Source organism: Sciurus carolinensis, chromosome 9 (assembly GCF_902686445.1).
Source record: "Sciurus carolinensis chromosome 9, mSciCar1.2, whole genome shotgun sequence".
Classification (NCBI taxonomy): domain Eukaryota; kingdom Metazoa; phylum Chordata; class Mammalia; order Rodentia; family Sciuridae; genus Sciurus; species Sciurus carolinensis.
Window position 1 is genome coordinate 96,018,096 of NC_062221.1, and position 19,196 is coordinate 96,037,291.

Below are 19,196 nucleotides of genomic sequence, written 5' to 3' on the forward strand. Positions count from 1 at the left end.
TGACCTTTGCTGACTTTCCCCTGATATGTCCCAATAGAGGCCTACCTGCCCGGGGTCATCTTTCAGGGCTCTGTGACATCTGACTCAGGAGAACAAGGAGGAGCAGAAATCCAGCCCTTGCTCTGTGAGACACATGTGGAGCAGTGTCCTCCAGAGGAAAGGGCACTTTTTGCTAATTTGCACTAAGCTGTAGCATAGGCCTTCTAATTGCCTATATTATTTCACCTCCTGTTCTTCTTGATCCAGGTCAACCTTCCTACGAGAAAAATATCTTCAAAATGCAAATGTGATCACACTAATGTACCCCCATTCCAAATTGCTAATGAGGTAAAGACTCTCAGCTTGGAATCCAAGGTGCCCTGAGAGTTTCCAGATACAAAATACTTGGTTTAATTTGAATTTTAGATAAGCACCAAATAATGTTGCTAAATCTTCCCCAGGACACTTACACTAAAGCTTTAACCAATTTGGATACTGAATATTCTCAAACAGGCCCCATGCCTTACTGTGTTTGTTCTGGCTCTCTTTCCACCTATAATGCACTCCCTACCTCTGTTCCTCCATCAAAATCCTGCCATCTCTGTGCAGCCAGAAGTGTTTGCTGATGGCTTAAAGCACACATGATCATTCCCATCTTTGAACAACTTCACATTTTGTGTTTCCCCCTGTCTGTGGACAGGGGTGACCTGTTTGTCCCTTCTATTAGACAGGGATCACTATTGCCATCCTTTTGAGCCTGCCGTGACTGGCACAAATAGTCATATGCATGTGCTTCATATTAATATATAGCTGTTATGTCACAGCATTTAAATCCATCATGACTTCAATAATTGTTTTTAGTTACTAACTGGAAACAAGGGAGGATGATTTCATTTTCTGGAGAAGATCCACAATTGTCAAGTTTCAGGTAAAGAACAATAGAGGCTGAATAGCATGGAAGTATTGATTGTGATTAGGCAATTCTCACGAGAGACAAGAGCTATCATGATTTGGAATGTGTGATGAGTCAGAAATATTGTGCTTCACCGTTTGTTTCAGTGAGGAGAGAATGTGAGGTGATTATAAAGTTATTCAAAGCTATTTTCAGACTCATCAAGGAGGAGTATACCATAGGATATCTTCTTATTTTACCACCCTCCTCCTTGTCTTATCTCCATCGCTCTTGCTTGGCCCCTGCACAAAGTATTATGCCATTCTCCCTACTATGTATTACATAACGGGGCCTTTACTGAGAAACAGATGTGGTAGACAAAGACAATCAATGTTTTCAGGCATGTAGTCACTTGTAGAGAAAAATGTCTTTTAACAGAGGATACACCACTTACCTAGAAAAGTGAGAATTTAGGGAATGGGACAAGAACAAGTCATTTAACCATCCTAGAGATAGCCAGAACTTCTAATAGTCACTGAACTCTGGTACTGCCTTTGAAGGTAAATGGTTGTTAATGTCTAGCCATGAGTGTTTGAAAATCCTGTCTTCCTTTCCCTACTTTGTATTTATCTCAGCTTACACCTGTAAGGAAAATGTTTTCACTTGGTTGAAGGTGAATGGAGATACCCTCTTCCTTCAAAAGAACCACCCACAACACAGCTACTAGAGGGGTAAACAAGCTCAGTGGTTCTAGGAGAGAAGCCTGTCTGCTAGACTGCTCTTACACTGCTCAACAAAATGACTACTGGTCCATCACACATGACCAAAAATGGCGAAAGAAACACAAAGACGAATAATTCTTTACAGACTGTTCTTAATTCACCCCATGCATATCCTTAAAAGTTAATATGATGAAGTTGTAAGGGCTCAGGGAGCTGAGACAAATGACCAGACTAATATTTTCTCATAACATCTTCCTAACTATGCATAGCAATATCAGTAAATGGGAAGATAATTTTCTAATCTCAACACATGACCTTTCTTTGACTAAATGGTCACTTCATATAATTCAAAACTCCTTTATCGGGATGTTAACTTTAATGGTTCTGTAAGGAATACTATTTGTCAAGATTAATGTATTTCCAAGGGGCAGTTCAAGACATAATAGGTGTGCTTAATGTTGCTGTATAGTCCTGACTTCAAGTTCTACTGCTTTAGGAATTTATATATCAGTTTTCACATCATTCAACCTCCCACCCAACAATCACTCCTCTCCACTTTCTTATTCTTTTTTTTCAATTATTCATTTTAAACAAGGAAAACCTAGTATGCTTGTTTTGAAATGAATAACACTATTGTGAGTTAGACTAAGCACCCTATTAAACTATGGATAGTTTACTGCTCTCTGGCAAATATAAATAATACAACTCTTTTTTATTAGCCCAATATTCATCAATTCCAAATACATGGTGAACATTTTCTCCATGTACATATGTGTCTTTCTTCCAACCCCTTTTAGCCTCTGTACCATATTTTTGTCTACTGGAAAAAAAAAACAAAAACCTGAGGCTGAGTATGGTGACTCAGGCCTGTAATCCCAGCCATCCAGGAGGACAGCAAGCTCAAGAACAGCCTGAGCAACATAGGGAGACCCTGTCTCAAAATAACAAAATACATAGAATGGGGTTTGGCTCAGTGACAGTGCTTGCTTAGCATGCACAAGACAAGACCCTGGATTTGATCTCCAGTACTTGGAAAAAAATAAATAAATTAAAGTTCTGTCCTCCATATCTTAGAAAATCAGAGCAGACATTAAAAAATTTTGAACTTATGAAGTAAGTTACTAAATAGGAAGATTAGATAAGGCTTCCTTTAGTTTCTCCCTGTGAAATCTTGAAGGAACAAAGATTTTTGGCCTGTTGAAAAGTACGAAGTAACTTTTTTGTTCCTCCTAACATAATTCCACATGATTTTGTATCTCTCATGTTGTCTCAGAGAACCTCTGTATATAGAACAAGTTCTATAATGTTAAAAAGGAAAGGAAATTTCTTTTACAGATCCAGAATGAGAGGCAGTTAGTTTGCATGTAAAAAGTATAGGTTCACAGTGGCTTGGGAATCTGAGGCAGGAGAATCACAAGTTCAAAGCCAGCCTCAGCGACTTAGTGAGGCCCTAAGCAACTTATTGAGACTTTGTCTCTAAATAAATATAAGAAAGGGCTGTGGATGTTGCTCAGTGGTTAAGCACACCTGGGTTTAATCCCCGGTATGAAATAGAAAAAAGGTACAGGTTCAGCACTCAACTGGAAAGCTCTGAATTCTTCTGGCGAAATTTGGGTTACTTAACTACTCTTAGCTCATATTTCTTTTCTGCAACATGTGACTAATTAATGCTTATCAAGGTGTGTGATAGGTAAACATTTCATTGAAGCAAACAGGTTTTAGGTAATAATCATGGCTTCAGCTGTACCTGTAATGTAAATAAAAATTTTCACATCTCTACATTTATATATTAAGTGTTTTTTTAAGCAGAGAATGCAAATGGCTTGCACTCATATATAGACTGTTGATTTTACTGTTGTTGATGGGAAACCTGGAACTGAGTGAGACAGTGGTCCATCTTTAATGTTAAGAGCTAGAATAACACTCAGGTTTCTTATTCTGGAGTTCAGATCAATATCAAGGTAAGATTCTGGGTCCTCCCAGGGTGGCTGCCAAATTACTGGGTTGTATTGGTCTTGATTATACAAACTAAAAACTTCATTTGAAATTGGATGGTTCTATAGAGTTTTCATTTGTTTGCTATGGGCTCCCTCAGATGGGAACTTCACAGCATTACTGTAGAAAGGATAGAAGTGTGTGGCGAAAACTGTCCACACGCTGTGTCTGTACATTTAGGAGCAAATCACAGTGCTCTTCCTGCTGCTTGGGACTCTTCACAACTTACAAAAATCATTAAGGTTTCCATTTGCACCTCCCTAGTGGGAAGTGAAGAAATAAAACCATACCAGCCAGTGTACATTTCAAATATTTACAATACTTTACTTTCTCTCCAGGCAGTACTCTCGCAATATCCCTCTGGAAATTAGTGTAGACATGGAACGGCCCTCCTCACCGCCAGTATTTTACCAAAGAAGTCTCAGAGTCACTTCTTCCTCCATCGCCCTCCAGAATTCTGATCTCTTCACTTCTGATTATCATGCAAGAGAACAAAGAGGGGAATGGAAGAGAAGAAAAAGGGAAAAGGAAAGGGAATCCCCCCAAAAAGGAGAGGAAGAGAAGAGAAGGAAGGTGGAGATGGGGGAAGAGGGAAAACACTTGACTGGCATTCAGCAGTTTCTGAGTAAATGGGCTGACTCTCCACTAGCACATGTATACTCTGAATTTCAGTTGAACTTTAGCTTCCCTAACAATGAACAAAGAAAATAATGACAAATTTTGAGTATTTTCTATGAAAGAATAGTATGGAGAACAGTAATTTTCAATACTACCAAACACCATTCAAAAGAAATGAGCTCCCCTGTAGCATGAAAGAGTAAAGATAGGCATGAAGACAATTTCTTTAACAGTAAAAGTTGTGAAATAATGGGAAGGTTAGTGAAAAACAACCTTTGGGATTTCTATCTCAGAGCATATTTTTACCTTTCTGGGGATGGTTAGAAGTAGTCCAGCTGAGGGCAGGAAGAAGACATGCCTGACTCTGTGTTTCTAGATGAAAGAAAGAAAGGACACACTATGGGCATAGGGGTGAGGGCAAGGGAAAGAGGTGGAAAGAAAAGAAAATGAGAGCTTCTTGGTCTGCCAGATTAACATGTGGAGATTCATCCCCCCACCCCCTACCCACACCCTGGGTCTCCAGACTGATACTGTTCTAGAAAGTCACCAGCTGGTGTGAGCCAGCACCAAATCCAGGAAATGAATGGCCGTGTACTAAGCTTATCATTATTCTTGAATGGCAGGAATCACCACAGTGCTGACCATGTCCACCATCATCACTGGCGTGAGTGCCTCCATGCCCCAGGTGTCCTACATCAAGGCTGTGGATGTGTACTTATGGGTCAGCTCCCTCTTCGTGTTTCTGTCAGTCATTGAGTATGCAGCTGTGAATTACCTCACCACCGTGGAAGAGCGAAAGCAATTCAAGAACAGAGGGAAGGTATAGCCTTGCTTTGCCTTTCAGAACCCTTTTGCAGTGTGGAAAGGCCTATCCCCTTCTATAACCCTATCCTAACAGGTCCTTGTAGTATGTCTCCGTGCCTTGGCAAGTTGGCAGGTTTACAGGAGGGTGACAGTTTAATATAGAACTTTAATCTCTGTTCTGCACTAGCTGGTTTCCTCAGCATCCTTATCCACCTTCACCAGGAGTTTTTGTGCATGAAGGATTTCTCTGAGTGTGCTACTCTCCCCTGACTGTACCCTTTGGAAAAAAAGGGATAGTTACACAAACCACAGCCTCTGAAATGGACGATAATGATGATAGCTAACATGGCATGAGTGTTCATTATATATTATGCCAATGCATAATGCCAACCTTCTAACATGTATTATGTCATTTAATTCTCCTAGTAACCCACAATAGGTTCGTATTTTATCACTCATTTCATAGAGGCATAGTAAGTACAGACAAGTTCACGCAGCTAAAAGGGAATCAGGGTTTGCTTCTGGATCTCCTTGACTCCGGATGCTATGCTCTCAACCAATGAATGACATTTCTCTCCACCAAGAGCTGGAATTTATTTTTCTCTTCCTGTTACTCAGGAGACTGGTACAGCAAAGATGGAAGTTTTTCTTCCACCATATCCAAGGAATAAGGTGCCTTCTTGGCTCTTTGTATTTGTGTGTGTGTGTGTGTGTGTGTGTGTGTATGAGAGAGAGAGAGAGAGAGAGAGAGAGAGAGAGAGAGAGAGAGAGAGAGAGGAAGAGAGAGAGAGAGACATTGCTTTATAAATATGGATAGATTGTCTCTACCTGCTTCATTTCACAAGGATTTCAACACCAGTTCCCTGTTCTTGGAGAAATGACATAAAATATTGTATTTCAAAACCTAACTAGTAAGATTCATTCCTTTGCAAGCCTATTTAAGAGACGGTATATGTGTACATAAGTATTATTTTTACTTCAGAATATTATTTAATAAGTTTTGGATTTTTTAGTGACAGCATTTCATACTTTCGGAATGTTTTTACATCATCTTCTTGATCTGAAAGTTCATATCAGTTCCCCAATGCAGCTCCTGCAGAGAATAGTATCACTATAAATGAAGAAAAAGAGTTTTAGTGAAGTAAAGTGATTCCCCAAAGGCTCAGAGTAAACAGAGCTGCCATTGCAATTCAGATCTCCTGGAATATAAACTCCGTTCTTTCATTTTATATCCCTGAGTCAAAGCTCTAATGAGCTGATTGTTTTATTGCAGATGCTACAATTTCTTTTGTTGACAGCATGTGACCCTGTGTCACACACACATGCATGGTGAGGTATTCTGCATGTGTGGAGAAACTGGGAGCTTTTAGACTAACCATGAGCCACAGGGGTGTGTACACATCTCCTGCAGCATTCTTGTCAAGACTGACCCACCCAACAGGTCTGGGCATAATCTGTGAGTCTGCATTTTTAACAAGCTCCAGGTGATACTGATGCTGCTGACCCATACTGAGAACAGCAATGATTTGGATAATCAGTGAAATAAGCAGTGATGGGGAAAAAAAATGTGTAACGAGGAAAAGAATTTTTGTTTTGTTTTGATTTGGAAAGTCGTAAATCCAAGAAATAGGCATTGAGGTAATTTAGGCCCACCTCCATCTAGTCCTTTGACTCCCAAACATCCATGTTTCCCTGTCCTCACCAGCCACACAACATGTATTTTCATGCTACCTGATTGTTTTTCACTTAATAATGTTATACACAATTTTCTTAGGTACCAAAATGAAGAGATTCTTTTGAGTTAATAAGCGTTTTCCTTTTTAATGCTTTTTTTGTTTGGTTTTGATTTTACTGTGGTAAAATACACATAATTTAGAATTTCCCATTTCTTGTTCATTTGTTTGTTTTGAAACAGGGTTGCACTAAGTTACTGGAGCTGAACTTGAGCTTGTGATCTTTCTGCCTCAGTCTCCCAAGTAGCTGGGGTTATAGGGCAGGCACTACCATGCCCCACCTAGAATTTCCCATCCTAACTGTTTTAAAGTGTGTAGTTTGGTCTTGCATGCTCCTGTTGTTGTATGATCAATCTCCAGAGATTTTTCTAATGAATTAAAACTTCCCTTAAAACAGCTCCTCATTTCCTCCTTCCCATAGCTCCTGAAAACCACCATTCTAAGCATCCTCCTTTAAAGGTACAGTTATCTCAAAGAAATTTTATTTACTGGTAAGTAAATTTCTACTTACCACCATAGACCCATGGAAGAAAATAAAGAAGTGATCTAGACTTAGAAGAAATTCCACCAGTGTGTTCTAGGCCAAGACTCATTCACCTCACAGAACTGTTGTGAAGGTCAAATGATATGATAAATGAAATCTTGGTACACTATAAAATGCACATGTATGTTATTACTATGATTAGTGTTAAGAGTGTACACTTTGAAAGAGCAGGAGTTTCATAGTGATAGCCGACAAAGGCTGATTGAGATAAGAGGCCTCTGAAGGAGTAGGATACCCTAGAGAGGAGAGGATAGAAGCATATGTCTACAGGTTTAGGGGCTAATCAATGACACTTCTCTAAATTTGAGTTGGAACCATCTTCAAAGAAAGAGCAAGATGTGAGAATCATACGTTTGGCTGCAATGTCACCTTTGTTTTTGTTAAATGTTGCTTAGATCCGAGAACAGGGCTCACTAATATTTCATCACTGAATTAAAAGTACTTACTCTTTTTGTCACTAGCAAAGCTAAACAATTTAGGGTTCCCCCTGTTAGGTCCACCTCCTTTTACCTCATTTCAGAAAATAGACCTGGTACAAATGTGGATCCCATAGTGAAGACTCAAAAGTGTCTGAGTCACGCATGGCAGCTCCTTTCCCCAGACGCTAGTGGGGAATGATTGAGGATGGTGAGAAAGGCCTAGAATGTTTGGCCAGTGGAGACCCTCCCTATGAAATCATGAAGTCAGGCAAAGCTTCTTCCTAACTCCACCTCCACCTCCACTGCAATCACACCCAGTAGATCTCAAGAGCGGAGAGAACAGCAAGGACCATCCATGGAAAGACTCTCTCTAGTACTGGTTTGGGCCCGGAAAGGAGAAAGGAAGGCCTTTTTTCTTGTCCCTTACCCAAATATTTTCCTAATTCCAGGACCTAGAATTCAGTCTAAAATGGTCAGATATAGATATACTATAGTTTAGACAAAATATGCCTTAACTATGTGCTTAATTGTGACCTGGAATGAAAAGTAAAAGACCAGTTCTAAAATTCTTTCTACTAGACAAGTGACTTAGAAACTTGTGAAAAATAACAGCCTGTTGGTAAGTTGTATACTACAAGCTTTAATCAATTACAGGGATCATTCTAGATTATCATAATACAGAAAAAAAATGACACCCTTATTCTTCAAAGATTTGTCTTCATTATCACACTAATGACATTTTTGTTCAGCTAAAAAGCAATTGCTGGTATGATGGCTCAGCAGTGTTTTGCTTGGCCAGGGAAACCACTGATGAAGCTGTTAATAGTTTTCTAACCTCAGATCAATAGTTGAATATATTATTAATATTACTGACTATCTAAAGTCATTTATTCAGTCTTGATCTCATTGCATGGTTATTTTGTCCATTTTCATTTTATTATAGAAAATATTTACAATTAAAATAAAAGGGACAATATAACTCAAAGTAGGGTTCCTGATTTATTCACTGACTATACAACATAGTCTCCATGTCTTTTGAATTCAGTAAAATATTAGGCTTTTAAATTACAATCAACCAAATACATATCTTGAAAGAACTTACTCTGTAGCCTCTGATATGAACTCTGAATAATTATGTCTAGAGTAACCTATCCATATTTGCTCATTTTTCAACTTCCCTATAGATCAAGAAGTGATTTTGTTTTCTCAAAAAGCAATTACTAACAGTTTCTTCCTAGATACCACCCTTCCTAGTGAGCACAACTATCTCCCTCAGAGTAAAACCTTAGAGAAAAATTTCAGTTCAGATCCAATCAGGTAACCACAAAGCCAGAAGCATCCATAATTTGTTCCTTCAAAAAAAAAAAAGTCACTTTCATGTTTATTGGGCTGCATTAGCATCATTTATAGGTGCTTTTAAGAAAAAAAACAGACCAGACTAATTTGCATTTTATAAAAGTAGCAAATATTGTTCCCTAACCCATTCCATTTAAGCATAAAATGGATCACCTATGATATGTTCTGTTTTTGGACAAAATCACAGTGACTGGGCATACTGCTGTATTCTCTCTCAAGAGGGAAATAAGTTGAAAAGCAAATTCAATTAGTTCACATTGATGTTCTGATAATATTCAATTTCAACTCACAAACTTATGTTAAACCATTCATACTACTCAAAAAGAAAAAACAAACAAACAAACAAAAAACATGAACAGGGAGTAATAGTCTATCAGGTCAGGACTAAATGGACTAAATTAGAAAACATTGATTGACATTACGGTAGTGCGACATTTACTTGTTTGATGCTCAACTACCTCTATGGGAATAAATTTAAATCTCCTTGATAAATCAGTATCTGCAGACAGTGTTTTCCATTTATAATTAAAATGACTTGTAGCCAGATGCAAAAAGCAAAACTAGAATTCTATCTTTAATACAGGCAAAGCATTCTTAGCATTTATAGACACTATTTGAAAACCTCATTTACATTTTTTCTATAATTCCTATTCATAAAACCATATTCCTGACCTACTAAAAAAAGTCTTTTCTGACAGATTTCTGGAATGTATAATATTGATGCAGTTGAAGCTATGGCCTTTGATGGTTGCTACCATGACAGTGAGACTGACATGGACCAGACTTCCTTTTCTTTACACTCAGAAGAGGGCTCCATGATGAGGACGATCCACAGGCAGCCCCAGCACGATTCATCTCGGATAAAGAGAAGAAAATCCCTGGGAGGTAACGTCAGTAGAATCATCCTGGAGAACACCCATGCTATTGACACCTATTCTAGAATTTTATTTCCCATCTTATATATAATATTTAATTTAATTTACTGGGGTATATATGTATAAAGAGGACTTTTATTTTTCTCTCTTCTTTTTGGGGTGTGGGGTGGGGTTGGGGGTCAAAACCAGCACATACTAGGCAAGTGCTGCACCACTGAGCCACACCCCCAACCCAAAGAGGAATTTGTAATGTATAAATTTCTATTGGAGTCAGAATATGTTTAAAAATAAACCGGTCTGAACATGAATTGGACAGTACTAGCTTGAGCTAGGAAGGAGTCGTTCTGTCCCTGGCCTAAAGAAGATTAAAGAACAGACTGATTCACATCTAGGAAAGAGTTCAAAGTCCTAGGAGAATTTGACACAGTAATGAGAGTGACAGGCAATTGTGTCTTTGAAAAACATTTCCATAGGGAAGGGCTTTGTAACTATTTCATCTGGACCCTTCTTCTCTCTAATGAGAATGTCCTTTATTTAACTGGAGAATAAAGTTGGCCTGTGACATTACTCAAGGATAATTTCTTTCTTAGCATCAGCTAATGCCAGATTACCTAACAAAGCTGTATCCTCCTAGGGAAGCCATCAACATCAAGGTGGACTACCACACAGAGCTGGGAGTCCTGTGAAAGACCTCCTTCTACCTCTAACTACTGAGATTCATATATATTGAGTTCAAAATGGAAAAAAAAATAGAAACTTCACTCAGCCTTCACTCCAATATTAAATGAATACTTCCATCATCAATAACAGCATCTAGTGTTTTATAGGTGAGATACGGCTATCATAGCTTTTGGAGGTCTTGATTAATGACTCTTTTAAAATCATTGACCACCAACATGTGGCAGACACTTTATTCAGTGTTATATGCTGAAAAGCAAAAATGAAATAACCCATTCTTTCCATCCCTGAGCACTCAACCTAGCAGGAATAGCAATGAGTCGGCGTAGTGGATGTTGATGTGACGGGAGGTACACTGTGCTGTGTCTGCAAGGGAGACCAAAAGAAGAAAAGACATCCACAAAGGACTGTGGACTCTCAAGTTATGAACAACAGCAGATGCTTTCAGATATCACACTGAGGGAGAAGACTGAATGAAATGTGTGTATCCACTAGTAATCTTTAGTAACTTTGGTTGAGTCAAGTAATCAGGCCAAGTGGATATTCAAGACATGTTAAGTAGGAAACCCTCCAATAATCAGTGTTTTGCAGTTTGGAGGTATCATGCTTCTGTGTTGAGCACTTTGTGAAGAAGACATGATTTAAAGAAGAGCCCTTGGCAGGAAATGTGAAAATGTTCCCTTCCTATTTTGACTGCTGGAATTGAATTAGAAAAAATAAATAGTGTATTACTTTCAGTATTTTATTTTTCCATAAAGTAAAACAAAATGATTTGAATTACTTTGTACCAGGTGAGGAAACAAATAACTTCCTGTTTGTTGACCAACAAACATCAGTTTTGGATCTCTCTGGTGAATTACATAGGAGGGTTTTAAAATTGTCTTCTTCCAGGTGCAAAAGATTAAAAGGAAAATTCTCTCTTTATCATGACTTTCCTCATGGGCAGGATAATTCTTGGATACTTCATCTATTTTCTTAACACAACTTTTCCAATTTTAAATTTCCCAAGGATTATATCTTTCTAGGATATCATCCAAAATTAAATTAATATAATATATTTAAACCCTTCTCCATTAATTGTAGACTATAATAAATTTTAAAAACTATTTAATTGCTTTTAAGTTTGATTTAATAGGGATAGTATTTTGTAGGATTATATTTTCATAATACAGCACAGATTAATATCCTCGGTGGTTGGAAATTCTTAGGTATTATTAAACAGAGTGCTGAGTTGAATTATGTTTCTTATTTTGACAAATTCTGTATATAATTAATGCAAAAAGGGAAAAAATCTACTAATGAGCATAAAAATCTCTTCTATTCTCTTTCTCTAATTTCCTGATTCTTCAAATATTGCTATTTTTCATCTACTTTGAACTATAACATTCAAGATGTCTAATGCTACCTGGGGGCATATCATTTTACTATTTTAAATCAAATGTATCACTGCATACCTTTGGCAGTCCAGTCTAGAGAACCAGCTTTCTCAGAATACATATGCACTTGGAATTCTTCTTAAGGAGCACTAATGCACAATTGTTGATCTATCAAATGTAACTTTTGTAATGTCTAGCATACAGGCATTGCATTTCCAGTAATAAATAAAATATGCTGACTGCTCCAGGGAATTATTACAGCATTCAGAATGAGCTCCCAGGATTTTACCCACTTCTCTTCTCAAATTGGTGGTTTGTGAAGACAGAACTGTTTCTGTTGGCCTCCTTTCTACAATGGAGCAGCAAATGTCTGCTTTGTTCCACAGTTACCTGAAAATATATAAATGTCAGACAGTAGAGAATAGATACCACCTGTTAATTTTCACTTCATCCACTGATCACAATCCTGAACAGACTGTACATGATTGTTCACTGAGGGATAAGCCTGGATTAAATGTGAGGATTTGGGAAAATAAGCTGCTTTCTAGATTAAGAAAAAGCCAGCCAGCTCGTAAACTGCCTACATATAGAAATCGGCTATTTTATAAAGACCACTCTAGAAAACCTATACTTTTAACTTAGTTTGTTGCTTTTATTCTGATTAGAATAATTTTAAAAATTAAAAATACCAGTTGGCAAATAATAATGAAATCCACCCAGAATTAAAGTAATATTTTAATGTATATCTTAGAGGTTTTCCTTGCGTACCTTATATTTTTCCCAATGGAACAATTTTGTACATATTCCAATTTACTAATCTAATGACTTGCTTTGTAACAAAACTTTTGCTGTCTGTTGGGGACGTTGTAACAAAAGATAGATATAGTCCCTGCAGTTTTAAATTCTATTCAAGAATGTATCTAAACTATGCCATTTGAAGTCGAATATTGTTCCCTGGATTATAAACAACTTTCATTGCCTTCTTTCCTACAAACTAATTTTCATATGCTACAGAACAGTTTGCTGAATAGATATACCAGAGTTTACGTAACCCATCTCCACCTGTGGGACATGAGTAGTATTTCCTATTTGCATATACTAGGCTGAAATTTGGTCACAGAAAGAATAATTAAAAGCAAAATTATTTGATCAATAAGTGAAATGTCTAACCATATTCAAATTTCAGCACTTCTATGTTCCCTTAGAACCTGCCATGTCAGATCTCACTTGTCTGCCCAGACGTTCTAGAGTATAGATTCTATAACATGAAACCTTTCCTATTTTAGTTCATTTTTATCTCCAAGCAAAGCTAGTAATTCCTCCAACCCCAACTCTGCTCAATTCCCCTAGAAAACTGGCATTCCCTTTTCATAATGAAAGTTTTGACATTGTATAAAACACTTATGTTAAAGTAGCCTTCTTCCTTCCTTAACAGATGCTGACTCTACAAGTCCTGCCATCTTTCAAATAGATGATTATATAATGGAGGTAGGGGGAGTGAGAGAAGAATGGAGGACCTTTAGACTATGTAAAAGGAAATGAGAGGGAAGGGGGTATGAAACATCGTGGAAAGAGACAGACGTCATTACCCTATGTACATGTGTGATTACATGAATGCTATGAATCTACATCTTGTGTACAGCCATGGAAACGAAATGATGTACCCCATTTGTATACAATGAATCAAAATGCAGTCTGTAAAAAATTTAAAAATAATTTTTAAAAATTGAATAAGTGGGAATGCAAATATTTACATTTGAGTTGCCCCCAAAATCATAATTGTGACCACATTATCTTAATCCTTGCAGATGGGTTAGCCTTCATATCTACCTTTTCTTATGTGGCAACTAGTAAGCTGTTTAGATCTCACACACACCACACACACACACACACACACACACACCCCCCTATTACATGTTTAATTTTTTAACATGGAGATTAATGAGGAAAGAAATTATACATAATTCTGTAATCATTCTTAAGGTAAACATTCTAATGAAATCAATAATACTCTCAAAGAGCAAGAGGAAGGTGCTATTTCAACTACAGTTCTGTACCTGGGGCAGCTGTTAATTCCTCGCAGGGCCTTAGGCAAAGCAGTCAATGTTATACTCCAATTATCTCACTTATGGAATGAAGCCACCTTCTCTTTCCCGTTACTGTAAGCATTCCATTAAAATGCTCTACCATTCTGTAAAGTTTTGCTTATTTCAAAGTCATATCGCTTTCCAAATGCAATTTGATTCCCTAAATTTAACAAAGAACTTATACATTTTTTTCTCTTTTAATGAAATTTAAAGACAAAACACAACAGTTATTTAAGGAGATGATTTTCTTCAGGATGTTGCAATAGGAAGGATCTATGTTAATGAGGAAATCTCAGAGAAAAAGAAGGAATCCAGGAGTTTCAAAGAGGGAGGAAAAAGTGCCCCTTCTCTCTGAGAAAGCAGAGAAATAGTTTATTTTGGCTACAATTTCAGAGGTTTCAGTCCATGGTCTTAGAATATTTAAGAGTAGGGTGATCATTTCTCAGAGTACAAAATGGTGTGAACTCTTCACCTCTGCTACATTCCAGAAACATAGGACTCAGGTGAAGTTCAACATATGGCAACAGTAGTCTTCCATTTCAACCTCTTGCTGAATCATAATTTTTTTTGGTCTACAATCTGGCCAGGGATAAAAGAGATATTTCACAAAGTAGAGAAAATCTATAATACTAATCTTTTCAATATATTTACACTTAATTTGTTGTCTCTAACATTGAACTAAATTTTATTATCAGTTAGGTCATTTTCAAGATGTGATAGCACTTTCAATCCAAGGATGCAATTCATTATAGAAATTGTTTTCTATAAGAATGCTTCAAAGGTTTTCTACAAAATTGTGCTACTAGTTGACCACCCCTTGCCTTAGGCAATCAAACAGATGAATTTGTAATGTAATGAACAGTTCTTTTAAAACACATCTCCTATTGTGAAATAACAAGATTTTCTAGAGTTTAATGAACACGCCTGAGTTCTTTAAAGGTAACATATAGGTTTCAACAGTTCTAAAATTAACTAACTCGAGAAGTCATCCCGAGAAAGGAAGGAAGAGTCTGTATCCACATTCCTTTCTTACTTCATCAGAGAACATTAATGCAGGTGTTTCAAGTGTTTTGCACTTCAAAGAAGTGCTATAAACACAAACCCACACATCAAATAAAATTTTAAAGCAATCACACTACCCCAAAATAAATTAAAATATATTTTGTTAATTAGGTTGTGCCTTGGGTGAGGTCATATTTAAATTAAATCATGGACGAATGGGGAAGGAGCCTCAGGATCTACTGAGTAGTTTGAAAATAAATTATGCAGTTCAGGTAGAAGAGAAAGAGAAGGTTTTGTGAAAATGAACTCTAATATTTGAATATGATTTATAAAGATAATATGAATTAGAAGTAGGAAAACCCATAAGGCAAAGGAAAGACAGGAATAGAAACCGAAAAAGTGATTGGTCTACAAAATGAACTCCTTAAAGTCCTATAGTGTACATCCTGGAGGAAGATTTAGATTTGAATGTAGAATGAATTATATGATTATTCTGGATAATGTCCTGATCTAGACAAGTGGAATCTTGTGATTATTTTCATTTGTATAAAGGATGGTGGTGTGTGCCTCTGGGTGATCAAAGAATTAATTGCATGTTGGTCATCAATAATGAACATTCCATATGAATTAAATTCAAGATATTCTCATTTCTTGGTTTGATCATATATTACCATTTACTCCTTTTATGTAATCAGTTGTACTGATGGAATTCTTAGTAGGTTCTGTTTGATTAATACGGGTGATACATTTATTATATTGCTCAACAATGTTTTATATGGAATAATCTGAGCATAATAGGGGTATACTCAGAAAATGGCTTTAGTTCTACTAATCACTGTCATATGTGCTCTGTTGGCTCTTTATCCGCAGCTCCTTGCTGGCATCTTAGGCAGATCCCATTGCTTTTGGTATTCTTTGAGTGTCCATCACTTACCCTATCACATACGTATGTTAGCTTTCCATCACTTCAACAAAATATCAGATATGTATGACATTAAAAGAAGGAAGTGTTTATTTTGGCTCACGGTTTCAGAGGTTTTAGTCCATGGTCATTTAACTCTGTTTTCCCTGGGTCTGTGATGAGGCAGACCACCCAGGTGTGAGAGCCGAGTGAAGGAAAAGTGTTCACCCCATGGCAGCCAGGAAGGAAGGAGAGGGAGAAGAAGAGGTGGAAGTGGGGAGAGGAAGGGAAAGGGAGAGGTGAGCGACAAACAAAGGTCTGCCCCTAATGACATACTTCCTCCAACTAGGTCCCTCAGCCTAAAGGTTACACCACCACTTAATATCCCATAGGCTGGCAACCAATCTTTAGCATATGAATTTTGGGGAAGTTTTCAGATTCAAAACATGTGCAAAATACTTTGATAATAGGGGTTTGTTTTCAGGTATACAGCCTAGTCTGATTCAAATTTGTTTTACCTTCTTAAGTTTCAGGCCTCAACTTTGGACTGAGAAATTTGTCATTGGGATATGGTAGAATCTGCACTTTGACACATACCTTTCCTTCCTCCTCTTCCATTTCACCATTTCATTGAGGCAGACAATATATGGCAGATCAGAGAAAGACTAGGCAAAGTCTTTTTACTGAAGTATTTTAGATCCCAGTTTGCTGATGCTCTTTGAGTGGCAGGCAGGGACAATTTCACCAGTATGCAACAAGTGTAGTGAACGGGATCCGACTTTTAGTTTTTAATGCTCTGCAGCCACAATCCCGAAATTCTTAATCTTTGAATTTGTTTTGTAAGTGAACGAACAGGAAGTATAAACAGGGCATGACATGTGCAGTTCTACCTATAGTCCCCTTATAGGATAGTTCTGGTCTTTGCTTCACTGTCTCTATCACACATTTACCCAATGTGGATGTTGCCCTCTGTGTCTGGTGGGACACAGATGTAGGGAGGGTTAAGATGGTGCACATTTGATACCACTGTTTACCAATGATGAGTTCTGCTTCCTCAGGTGTTGAAGTATGACATTAGAGAAGCACGCCAAGGCAAGCGTATTAAGCAGGCTTTATTTAAAGGTAATAATACAGACTTTTCCCGGGAGGGAGAAGGGGGCCATGATTGATGTTCTAGAATCCCAAAAAGTGAGCACTCCCTACATCTTTTACAGGTTAAGGTCTCTCTTGTTCTCCAGTTCTCTCCCCGCTTCTCTCCTTCCTGCCTGCATGCCTAGGCCCAGTTTTGCAGGTGAGATGCAAGAAGTGAGAAGTGAATGGTCAGGGGGAGGTCCTAAGTGATTCAGCCAGGTAAGGGCCCAGGGTTCGTTAATTAGCAGCTCCTTGACAAGGGCAGGTAAATTTGGTAATCAATGGGCTCCAGAGATCTGTGATATTCCATTCTCCCAGGGGCACTCTCCAACTTCCAGAGGCAGATGACCTCCATTTCCTCGACTTGACCCGATCCCCTATTTCTACACTAACTGCCTGTCCCCAATTCTGGCTTCAATATTACCCTTGGGGCTGGTCATAGTAGTGGCCAACTCCACCCTGGGCCAGCAGCACCAAAGTGTTTTGGGACGGTGACTTGCTAGAGCAAGCTCTTGCCCATCCTATACTCAGATAATTAGCATGCCCTGGCTAGGAGGTTGCTGTCTCTTGAGACATTTGCTGTGGGTTGGCATGTGCTTAGTGGGTCAAGAAGACTGATTTTCCCACCCCTGGCAAGTACCCAGCAGTGTTGTGTCAGTGGTCAGCGCCAGGGCATCTCCACAGCCTGTGGCTCAATAGCTCACGAGGGTGGACCTGTGCACCAAGTGGCACTGCAAGGCCCTGGGGGCCTGCGGATGTCTGCACTCACCCTTAGAACAGGAGGAATAGAGTATGACATTTAACAGCTATAAAAAAATACCACCATGATAGTGGAGATAGTGCAAAAGAGTAGTTTTATATTTAATATAAAATAATACAAACAAGATCCATACTCTCCATATTCTCACTTTGCATAAGATCCCACAAAGTGTGTAGTTGGCCCTGATGGCCCTGAGGCAGGTTCTTTTGGATGTCTACATAGACTCATTAAAATTAACCTGGGGAGCTCTGTTGATCTTGTGTGACCCCATGTCTCCTTTCCTGTTCAGGCCATGGCCTTCTAAAACTTGGTTTTCCTCACCTGCTATGCCACTCTGGTCAGAAGAAAATTTATTCTCTGCTCCTGTAAGTAGCAGGAGTGTTATGATCTGAATGTTTGCCCCCACCCCCCAAAGTCTATTTATATGTTGAAACGGAATGAACAACGTAAGTAGGAGGGGCATTTTGGGAAAGAGGTTAGGTCATGAGGGTGGAGCCCTCCTGAACCAGGTTAAGAGGCCCCAAAGAGCTGCCTTACCCCTTCTATCATGTGAGGATGCACCTAGGAGGTCTCATCTATGAAACAGGAAGGGCTCTCATCAGATACATTGAATTCCAGAATTAGTCAGTGTCTTGAATCTTGGAATCCCCTTTCCTCAGAACTGTGAGAAATAAGCTACCCAGTCTATGGTATTTTGTGATAGCAGCCCAAACAAAGGTAACAGGAGAGGGGAGGGTGTTTAAGTCCCAGTTATTCTATTCAATGGTTTAATTTTGAGCTGGTTATATAATCTCATTATGCCTCAGTTTTCTTACATTAGAAAGTTAGGTTAGTAATGGCATAAATATTAGTCATATTTAAGGAAAAAAAAAAACCACAAAACACTGCCTAGTTCTTTTATGGACCAAAGTGAATATAAATACACAAGAGACAGCATTCACACCAATGAAAACAATGCATGTGCTTCCTGGAGTTTTGCGATACAGTAGTACCATAAAGTTTTAAAACAAAAATACAAATAACTATCTTACAAGTCCCTTAATGTTTTAGAATGAATGATTCCAATACGACTGATTTTTCTCCCAAATATCCTGTGGAAATTGGTGCACAGACGCTCAGAGGCCAATAGGAGGATCACAGGACATCTGATGCAAACTTCATAAATGAAATGAGCAAAGAATTGTCTAAGTTCATACATTGGCCTCCCTTCCCTCAACCTTGTGATGTAGATTATCGACCATAAAAAGGACCATCACACACTGACTCTCCCACTGCTGCATTGCCAGGCTTGCCCCTGCACCCTCCGCTGGAAGCCGGCTCGCCC

General features: G+C 38.3%; 1 protein-coding gene across 1 annotated transcript in view; it reads left to right on the top strand.

Moving 5' to 3' along the window:
* The window catches only part of Gabrr3 (gamma-aminobutyric acid type A receptor subunit rho3), a 41,146-nt gene extending 31,083 nt beyond the window's left edge, over window positions 1-10,063 (top strand). The window contains exons 8-9 of the mRNA XM_047565141.1: window positions 4,830-5,026; window positions 9,761-10,063. Of these exons, the coding sequence (XP_047421097.1) occupies window positions 4,830-5,026; window positions 9,761-10,063 (500 nt within the window). The remainder of the gene's footprint in view (window positions 1-4,829; window positions 5,027-9,760) is intronic.
* Window positions 10,064-19,196: the final 9,133 nt, after the last annotated feature.